Here is a 10,549-nt window from a genome sequence, read left to right as displayed (position 1 = left end):
TCTTTGCACAGGGTTAACCCTCGCCGCCTGGAGAAGCATGGAAGCAAAGAAGGAAGGAGATGACAGGACAGGGTTAGGAAAGACAATAGGAAAGCAAAAGAATGAAGAAGAGGACAGGAAAAGGCGACTGGCTGATTCCCCCCAGGTCGGGTCAGACTGGGGGCACCGTCTACGGGAAGCGGGGGCCAAAGTGGTGTGTTGCCTCTGCCAGGGGGCCATGAAGGTCCAAAACAACCCTGGCTTTGGCTCAACCACCAGGATGCCCTTTTCCCCGGACACGGCAAAGCCACGCACAGCCGAGGGCGTGGGTGGGTCCAACCCACATGGGCTCGGGGTCCGCGGTGTCGCCACTACCGTCACCTTGAAACGCAAGGCGCCCCTGCGGGCTTTTAGGTAACTACAATGCATAATATTTGCAGTAAATGTCGGCTATGGCTATAACGAGAATCGCGCCGCCCCTTCAATTTCGAACGAGGTTTAACTGTATACACAATGACTGGACTATTCATCGCTAACTACTACGAAAAAAAAAAGCACACTTAATCAGCGTGTAGACACCAAAAGCAGCGAGCGTTTGCACGCAAAGAGCTGGCCAATATGCCGTACACGCGGCGGCTGGATGCCCTTCGTGCGGCGGTGGCGCCTGTAGTGGCGCCGACGGTCCCTATATGAAACGAGCGCCAAAGTTTTATGACCAGTAAAGCATTCAAGGACCCTGGTATAACGAAGCAAGCGGCCTGTAAAGGGTGCACCCCTGCCCACAGGGTCTTCTTGTGGGGAAGCTAACTTTAGTACCAAAGAGTACGTTACACTTGGGGTTGTTTGTTTTCAGGTTGTATATTTTAAGATGAAAGTGTTTTATTCAGGGATACACCAAGATTTCACTGACGCCATATCCCTCACCGAAACGACGGCAGTATACCTTTGCCAAAGGAACCCGCCAACAGGACGTTGCTCGCCGAGCGCACCCACAAGACAGCCGTCGACCCACAAATCATGCTCAGCTGCAGATTTCGCTGCACATTTCACTTCCCTGTTTTACCGATTCTTATGACAGAGGAATCAACCACAGTTTTTTACTTCACCCACCAGAAATGCTTTGCCGAGAGGCATGCCGAGCGGTAAGGGGAAATAATTTCATAAGAGGTGGAAAAGTACTCCTTCAAAGACTTGTGGAAATTGTAAAGTAACAGACACAAAGTGATGATGATAGCAGCATTTTTTTTTGTCGAATATATGTTGAAGGCCATCAATAGCATTTATTTCTTGTAGTGCTTGCTTTTTCAGTCATTATTTCTGGTCAACTGAGCCCCAGGAAGCCGTCGACGGCTTCCTGATTAGCCTAGACTAGCCTATGACAAGCCAAGCCGATCTCCTGCCGTCGAGTCCGTCACGGCAGTGCGTTGTAGCTAAGCTGCTGTGCTCCAGTTTACAGTTAACCTTCTGCTGTGGCTCAACACAGCAGCGTCCTTTCAGATCCGCTGTTGATGTGGAGTCTATCTTGGCACGATATCGAGTATGCATGCTTGCTGGAAATGAAATCGGAGCCGCCGCTCCGCAATCTAGCAGCGCGTGGATTGCTCAACGTAGCAAGGCTGGACAGCCCCGAATTTGAACGCATGTTCAGGTTCAAGAAAGCGGACTTTGACTATGTGTATTCCTGCCTCATGACGCCCGACAAGATTGTGAGCGTGCAGCATGTGCGGGTGCCTGGACACGAGGTGTTGTGTATGACTTTGAGGCGTCTTGCCTACCCGAACCGAATGGCCGACCTAGAGATGATGTTCAACCGGCATCTTTCTGTCATTTCGGGTGTGGTGAACAAAGTTCTTGCACACGTGGAATACCACTTTGGGAACCTGCTTCCCGACCTGACAACACACACGTGGCTGAATTTGGACAGCCTGGAGCGATTTTCCGAGGTAAGAATATATACTTCATATAAAAGAGGGGAGCATATAAAAGAAAAACATGCAGTGCAAACAGAAACAAGCATTACAATTACATGGCTGTCTGTGGCAATACGGTGGAGAGGTACATGCACAAAAAATATAGTGCCCACACAAACAAGACAGCACTTTTCAATCGTCACCTGGACAGTTTTTACAATGCCTTCACAAACCCCCAATGCCAAAAAAGAAGCTAGACCGTTCTATTCTGGACGTGTTACGATAAAAGATATAACTCTAGCAAATCAGTTGTGCTACATCCATGCACTTTGTGATTGTGGTCGGGTCACTGTGACATGTAATGTGACAAAGCAAGTATATTTGTCACGAGGTAGCATAATTGGTATATAAATATTGTTGAACAATATTCGCCGTAATTTTTTTTCTTGGCTGTAGCGTTTTCCACCCTAATTGCTGTTTCAAAATAAGCATGCTTTGTCGTCTTGCATTACTTTCAAAAGTATATTGCACAGACAGTTTACCAACTTGTCTAATTTCACTTCACGCAATGCTGTTGGTAGATCCTACACAAAAGTACTGATCTAACAAATTTACGCACTAAATTTTGGGAAATCTGGCAGAGTTTTCTCCTTCTCCTGCGTGGGAAAGCCTTTGAGACAGTATAAGCCAGAGTAAACCCTCATTACAACAGAGTAACTTTATTTGAATTGCAGCTTTTACCAAAGTGCCACGCTGTGCCGACCGATATGCATGCAATTTAGATCGGATCGGATTACTGCAAGCGTGCTCACGGCTTACTCTGCTCAAAATGAACTGGCAAGTTGTGGATCCATACCCAGGCGAGCAGATGCAAGAATTATTGTGATTGAAAATGTGGCTCCTCAGACAATTGCTATCATTGCTATTTCCAGGTTGTGCACACCAAAGGTGACCCCCTCAGGAACTGCTGGGGATTCGTCGATGGAACAGCCCGCCGAGTTTGTCGGCCAACGGAGGAGCAACAAGAACACTTTTGAGGCCACAAGAGGTGCCATGTGCCCAAGCACCAGGCAGTGATGTGGCCGAACGGCATAATTTGTCAACTGGATGGGCTCTTCAGGGGGCGGCGACATGGCGCGGGTAAGCACGGTTGGCACCTTCGTTACGGGTGCCATGAAAGCAAACTGTAGCTTCGTTCATCTTAATAGCCTTTAGTAACTCACTTATCTCCAATACACCTACAAGAGACATATATGTTAAAATCAATGCATGGACCCCAGATGCAAGACTCCGGTAAAGTGGACAGAGTAACCAAAGAAAAAAAAAGCCCGCATGTGTGCTTGAATACACGAAGAAAACGGGACTCGTTGACAGAGTAGACATGCAGCTGAGCTTCAGTGAAAGCATCAGGAAAACTCCGAAGTGAAACAAGAAGTTCTTTTTTTACCTGCTCGACATATCCCTGCTGAGCGCACTTATTCTCTACCGTGAGAGAACTGGCACCCCGGTGAAGCTTGCTGTGTTTACAAAGAGAGTTGCGACTCAAATATTGGAACAGTACAAGGCCCAGATCCAACGACCAAGGCAATAGTTTGTGCGCTAAAATCGTATCACCATTCCTCTCCGACCGCTTCGAGCAGCCTACGCATGGACGAACTGGTGTTGCTACACGACGATTTTCAGCCCCGGCAGACCTGGAAGACGGGTCGGATTGTTCAAGTTTTCCCCGGTCAGGACGGTCACACGCGTTCCTGCCTTGTTCGACTCTCTGGAGGAACCACCGTCAGGCGTCCGATCCAGCTATTGTATCGGCTGGAGTCATAAAGAAATGAGCTGCGCCCATTTGGGCGGGGAGGATGTTGAAGATTCCTCGAGAGCAGTTTGGCTTCCCCCCAAAGCAGACACCAGACGACCGACGCAAACCGCACCGGAACGGCAAAATAACAGCAGAACAGCTGCCCCAAGAGGACGCGCTGGCAGCATTCCAGACGAAGAGGGAAAGGAGGATGCCCGGGCCGGAGCGCGACTGCGGCGTGTAACTGCGGAAAGGCGTCTGGTATGCAGACGTAGAGGAGGAGGGGGGCGGTGGCGTGTCTGGACGGGAGCGGGGTGCGGACGCGGCAGTGAAGCATAGACCCTCGCTGAGTGCAGACCGTGTGTAGCGTTATCAAAAGATCCCTTTATTCTTTAGTCTCCTCGAACGTCGAGAGAAACGCTGCAGGGATGTCGCAACCAGCGTCACCTTCACACAGCGCTCAGTGTTCAACTCCCCAGCAGACACAGGTACGTCGTCTTTGCCTCAACTGCAAGAAATCTGGACATTTCGTCACGCGCTGTAGACAGCCGTTGACACAGCAGTTTTTGGAATGGCAAGAGCGTTTCACCAGTGCCAGCCAGGGAAACGACGATGTGATGCCTCTGACGCCCGTGAGAGGTCATCATTAGTCAAGCGTGTTGGATGTCACACGGAAGCGGGCGGAAAAAGCATCCATGTTTCCTTTGAGAGAAGAACGATCTCAGCACTTTTGGACTCAGGAGCAATGAGAAGCCTAATCAATGTTCTCTTGGCACAGCGGCTTGAGCTAGGAATTAAGCCATCTTCCCTGCATTTAAAAGGAGCAAACGGCCAGCCACTGATCAATTTAGGAGAAGTGACCGCGTCGATTCTTGCTGACGGCCAAGCATTCCTCCAAACCTCCCTCACCTTGAGAGCGAACAACTTCTCCTTGGGAATGACTTTCTGGTGACATCGAAAGCCATTATTGACTGGGGTACGAACACCTTTCAGGTGACCAAGCCTCAGCGACTTTCGAAGATTAACCTTGTAAAGCAGACCCACATCCCAGCAACATCGCGGAAGCTTGTAAAGGTCAAGTTTTCTAGCTCACCCCAATCGGAAGAAGAGGTACAGATGGAGGTCGGTGGAACGCACTTGCTATTTGAGCGACACTCCGTTCTTCTCGACCCGGCGGTAATAAGCTCAACGGAACGAATATTCTACGTCCTCTTGACGAACTATTCAACGCAACCTGTTATCCTGACTTCTGGCATGACAGTGGGATTGGCGGAAGTCGTTTCCGACATCAGAGAGTTAGATATCAGCGCTGACGAAGCAGAGAATATATTCCGATGCACTACTTTGCCGTCTCCTGAGGATATGGAGGAACCAGCGTCCGCCCCTTGCAGTGAAGTTCAGCATCAGACCTTCAACTTGAATGGCATTTCATTCAATGTTGGTTCAACGCTGACACATAGCCAGTTCGAACAAGCAAAGGAGCTCCTCGCAGCAAACCTCGCATGCTTTTCCACAAGCAGTACAGATGTTGGGAACTGTTCCGTTGAGGAGCACACAATACCGACCGGAGACGCAAAACCAATCGCACAGGGCGCTCGCCGACTATCTCCTGTTCAACGCGACATCGTGAAAGCGATGATCAAGGACCTAATTGATGCCAAAATAATTTCACCATCCAGAAGTCGATGGGCATCACCGTTGGTACTGGTTACAAAAAGAGATGGCTCGATACGCGTTTGTGTCGATTACCGGCGCCTCAATGCAGTCACGGAAGACACAGTCTATCCTACGCCAAGAATCGAAGACGCATCGCAAGCTCTCACTGGTTACAAATTCTTCTCAGTTACGGACTTGGTTTCAGGCTTTTACCAGATTCCAATGAACCCTGCCGACATTGAAAAAACTGCATTTGTGACTCAATGGGGACTGTATGAACTTCGTCGTATGCCTTTTGGATTGAAAGGAGCACCCTTCACGTGTCAGCGCGCAGTGGATTCAGTGATTGGAGACCTCAAGTACGACAACGCTCTAGCTTACATGGATGACTGTGTCATCTATAGCAAAACATTTGAAGAACACCTGAGCCACTTGCAAGAAGTCTTCGACCGATTTCGCAAGGCTGGACTTAAGTTCAAACCACAGAAGTGTTTTCTTTTTTGCGCATCAATTGTTTACCTTGGGCACGTTGTTACAGAAAAGGGAGTTTCTCCGGATCTGACGAAACTGACAGCTGTGAAGAATTTCCCTCCACCGAGGAATGTCCAAGAGCTTCAGTCATTTTTAGGACTGACGTCGTACTTCAGGAAGTTTATCCCAAACTACAGCGTTCATGCCACACCTTTGCGCGCGCTGTTGAAAAAGGACACTCACTTCCAATGGGAAGACCCACAGCAAGATGCTTTCGAAGTACTAAAGGGTTGCCTTTGTGAGCCACCGCTGCTGAAACTATTTTCAGACGATTTGCGGTTAAACGTTCAAGTGCACACGGACGCATCGCGGCTGGGTCTAGGAGCTTTACTTCTACAAGAGGACGAATGTAGCAAGTTACGGCCTGTAGTCTACCTGAGCCGATCTCTCAAAGGCGCTGAAAATAACTACACCTCAACTGAACTCGAAGTGTTAGCTGTGAAATGGTCCTTGGAACAACTTCGCCCCTATCTAATGGGACGGAAGTTTCAAGTTGTGACTGACCATCATGCGCTCTGTTGGGTGATGCGCTACAAAGAGGGAAATCAAAGATTACTCCGTTGGTCTCTGGTCCTGCAAGAGTTCGATTTTGAGGTAATCTACAAATCCGGCAGACTACACAGTCCTCCTGGTTGCTTGTCTAGAATCCCTCACTCTGAAGAAAACTCCGACCAAGTTCTTCAAATTTATTCTGAAGAAGTACGCCAACCGTTGGCAAACTTTGATGAAACACAATATGCAGACGCTTTCTGCAAAGACATCTTCAGCTTGTTAGCGGGAGAATCCGGTACCAGAAAACAGCAGAAGCGAGCACGATCGAAGTTCGTCATACACGACGGCATTCTCTACAAGAGAGATCAGGGCCCGATTCACCAATGCTTTCTGATGTGCCTTCCTGCAAGCAAAAGGGCTGGGCTGAAGTTGTTAACGAATTTGACGGAGGCAAGTATGGAGCTCACACGGGTATCCGATGCACGTTCGAAGCCATCCGCTTGAAATACTTCTGGCCGAAGATGTACCAGCAAATCAAAAGTTATGTCAACCATTGCGACCTTTGTCAACGAATGAACACTTCACCAGTTGCACCGCTAGGTCTCCTGCAGCCGATTGAAGTGCATTCTCCATTCCACACGATTGGTCTCGACATTGTTGGACCATTCAAGTGTCACGGGGATACAAGTACATCATCGTTGCTATCGACTACTTAACAAAGTTCGTAGAGGCCAAACCGGTCCGCAACATAAAAGCCGTGACTGTTCAAAAATTCATTGAACGCCGGATCATTCTGAAGCATGGCTGTCCAGCGGTAATTATTACCGACCGTGGCACTCAGATGATGGCAAAATCTACGGCAGCATACCTTCAGCATTGTGGAATTCACCATTCTCCTACTACAGCCTATCACCCAGCTGCGAACGAACTGTGCGAGAGGGCCAACAAGACACTGAAGCAAATGATCAGCATGTTGACGCCAAAGGTGAAAAATGGGCTGATATATTGCCATACGTTGTGTTTCGTTACAATACCGGCTACCAAGACACCATTTGGGAGACGCCCTTTCTTCTGGTGTACGGCAGAGATCCAGTGTTGCCTCTCGGCGTCAGCTTCAATGGCAAAGAACTTGCCGAGCTCCAGGAATCATCAGATTACGCCGCGCTAGTACGTGAGCGACTGAACGAAGCTCGGACATTGGCATCAAAAAACATAAAACTGGCGCAAGAATGGCAGAAGACCTACTTCAACAGGGGCCGCACGGATATCACGTTTGAAAAAAACCAGCTGGTGCTCCTAACGATACCTCCCGTCGGCATCAAAGCTCAGCGGAAGTTCACAGGTCCTCATCGGATTTTGTCTCGTGTTTCTCCAGTGAACTATGAGATTGAACTCATGGACGGTTCGTGCCGCGAAATAGTTCACGTGGAAAAGCTGAAGCCATACTTGTCGCCCATTGCAGAGTTCTCGCAGCCGTGTTGTGACTCTCAAAACTAAGTGTTTCCTGTCTACAGCCCGCAGGGGAGTGTTGAACATAAATGTCGGGATGACATTTTTCAGAACCCCGGAATGTGGCGTGGCGCGCTGTGTTTATGTAGCGTAAGTGCTTTTCGGCTCACTTACGCGCAACTGTGGACTGCGGCTTTCTCTCCCTCTTCTCGTTCCCACGCCGACCCTCCGACACCAGACGCCGTGCCTGCGGTGCGGGGTGCTCGCCCCTCGTGTGCTCGGAACGAGAAATAAACAGTTCTTGTCTGACTGTGGAAGCGTTGAGTCGTGTCTGCGGCCCTGGCCGATCTCTTTTTCCCCGACGGCTGCTCTGCACCGTCACAACAGGCGAGGGGCGTCGAACTGCGCCTCCAAACAAACGCGGTTGCAGTGTCAGCTGTTTTGGTGGGGCTCTCGGCAATTCAGCGAGAGCGATGGGCTTGCAAGCGCAACGAGTGCTGGTTTGAAGATACTCTGCCTCACCTCGGGGAAGCGCACTTCAAGCAAGCCTTTCGAGTGTGTGTGGCGACGTTTCGGTACCTCGTGGAGTCGTGTCGGTCCGAACTTCAGCGGCAGGACACGAACATAAGGAATGCAATCGCAGTGGAGAAGCGAGTCGCTGTTGGCTTGTATCGCCTGTGTTCCAGTGCCGAAGAGTGCACCATCGCGCACCTCTTCGGAATTGGGCGGTCCACTGTCAACGTTGCCTTCAGGGACTTTTGCAATGCTGTACTCGCGCAGCTGGAAGGCGAGTGGCTGCGCATGATAAGTCCGGACGACATGGCCGCACATATGCGGGAATTTTATGCCGTGACCGGCTTTCCTCAAGGTGTCGGTGCGCTGGACGGCTGCCACTTTGCCATCTCACCACCCAAGGAACACGCAGTGGACTACTATAACTACAAAGGGTGGCACGTTTTTTCGAGTGTTCTCCAAGTGGTGTGGCTATGACCGATGTCAATGGTGAAAACTCCTATTTGACACCTAACATTAACAAAAAGTCAGCATAGTTCATTTCACAAAGTGCGAGCAAAATAGTATTTCAGAATGTGTGTGCCCTGCTGCACTCAGATTGTTAAATGAACTGCAGTTAGTAACGCGTGAAGACTGCAGAAGCTGACAAAAAGGTTTTGCGTGAGCCTTTCTCACGTATATTGGGGCAGTTTCTTATCATATGACCAATCAGTTGATACCACTCCTTCTGTTGCCCGCCTTGTACTTGTCAAAGACAATATAGAGTGGCAACATGACACCGCAAGGTCTGTGCACTCATGGGCATTTATAACCTTTTCTTTTCTTTTTCTATACAGGTATAGCATGATACTGCTTGCACTTTGGACCACCGGTACTGGTTCCTCTACATAAACATTGGCAGCCCTGGGAGGTGCCACGACGCCCATGTCTACGGACGTTCCAAGCTTTGCAAAGCGGTGCAAAGTGCACACTTCAAGTCGCCCACAGCCACTATTGAGGGCGCAGTTCTGGGCCCACTGATTCTGTGTGACCAGGCGTTCCCACTGACCGAAAACTTGGTGAAGCCTTATCCAAATGCAGGGAGCGGGACAAGTGAGGCAGCGCTCAACTACAACCTGTCCAAGACACGGCAGGTAGTAGAGAATGCTTTTGGCCGGTTGAAAGCCCGCTTCCGGTACATAATGAAGCGGATGGAGATTAAGCTGCCCAACGCAAGACGTGCCATCAGGGCATCATGTACACTTCACAACATCTGTGAAGCTTCACAGCTTCATTGCTGTGAAGCAAGACCGCAGGGCATTCGACGCTCTGTATGAGCAGCCGGTGCGTACAACCCGTGCGTCTACTGCAGGAGGCCAAGAAGTCAGAGACAGTACTTTCTTAAGGGGGGACGCGGCTTTCAACTTCGGAAAAATGACCAAAACATCGTTTTTTTGAAACCCGCATATTCGGCTTCTATGTTTCCTATTCTGTGCGTCTGCAAAGTTTTTACGCTGAAAAGCGTCGCAAAGTGGCATAAAAAAATACTTTTGTCAGGCGCGGTGACAAACTATCAGCGCAAAAGGGCGAAAAAAACGGCAATTTTCGGAGCGCTCTATCTCCGCAACGGTGCCACCGGGCGCGGCCATTTTGATATGGTTAGATCGGCCGAGCGATCGTTTTTCCGGTTCCGCTCGTCTCTTTTATCTTCGTTCATTCACAAACGCACAAACGGCAGAAAAGAAACGACGCACAAACGAAGCTAGAAATAAATGCTGAAGCGCTATTGGTCCTCCGGTCGGGGCGGAGAACGACGACCCTCCTGATTGGATGTCGCGGGCGCAACGCAAGATGGCGGCCGCCTGAGCTGCGTAGCGAGCGGATTGAGTTCATTTTCGCCGCTTCGCTCGGCCGAGTTTCTGTTCAATCTGTGGTATTCAACACGGACGTTATCGCGATGGGAATGCCAGAGATAACGAGCCAGATTACGGGAAGTTGTGTGGCTCGAAAGGCGGAGGTCATCGAACGCTTCGTGGTGCGCGTGACTCTACCGTCGCCAGACCCCGGAGGGTGACGCGGGGTGCGCGCTTGCGATAGCGGTTCGTGAAGTGAACTTTTAGTCGGATTTGCGATGTTTACACGCTTAGTTAGTGCTGTGTTTTGACTGTGGGCTCGCTAGCCTTGTGAAAGAAACGGTCGACGCGTCAAACGCTGCGGCGCGCACGGCATAGCCGACGCGCATTGG

At 50.0% G+C, this 10,549-nt stretch overlaps 1 protein-coding gene across 1 annotated transcript; it reads left to right on the top strand.

Moving 5' to 3' along the window:
* The first annotated feature begins 1,619 nt into the window (after positions 1-1,619).
* LOC144172576 (uncharacterized) lies at positions 1,620-9,051 on the top strand. Its single transcript, XM_077701242.1, has 3 exons — positions 1,620-1,922; positions 2,822-2,837; positions 8,138-9,051. The coding sequence occupies exons 1-3, from the start codon at positions 1,620-1,622 to the stop codon at positions 8,800-8,802; spliced, it is 984 nt and encodes a 327-aa protein (XP_077557368.1). The 3' UTR covers positions 8,803-9,051.
* Positions 9,052-10,549: the final 1,498 nt, after the last annotated feature.

The sequence above is a fragment of the Haemaphysalis longicornis genome, unplaced genomic scaffold (genome assembly GCF_048455015.1).
Source record: "Haemaphysalis longicornis isolate Haplotype H1 unplaced genomic scaffold, Haemaphysalis longicornis Haplotype H1 scaffold_240, whole genome shotgun sequence".
In the NCBI taxonomy this organism is placed as follows: Eukaryota; Metazoa; Arthropoda; class Arachnida; order Ixodida; family Ixodidae; genus Haemaphysalis; species Haemaphysalis longicornis.
The sequence above is the reverse complement of the archived record's forward strand: the minus strand, read 5'-3'. Positions and strand labels throughout refer to the sequence as shown.

Coding starts and splice junctions, on each gene's coding strand:
- LOC144172576 (XM_077701242.1), top strand. CDS start 1,620: ATGTTCAGGTTCAAGAAAGCGGACTTTGACTATGTGTATTCCTGCCTC.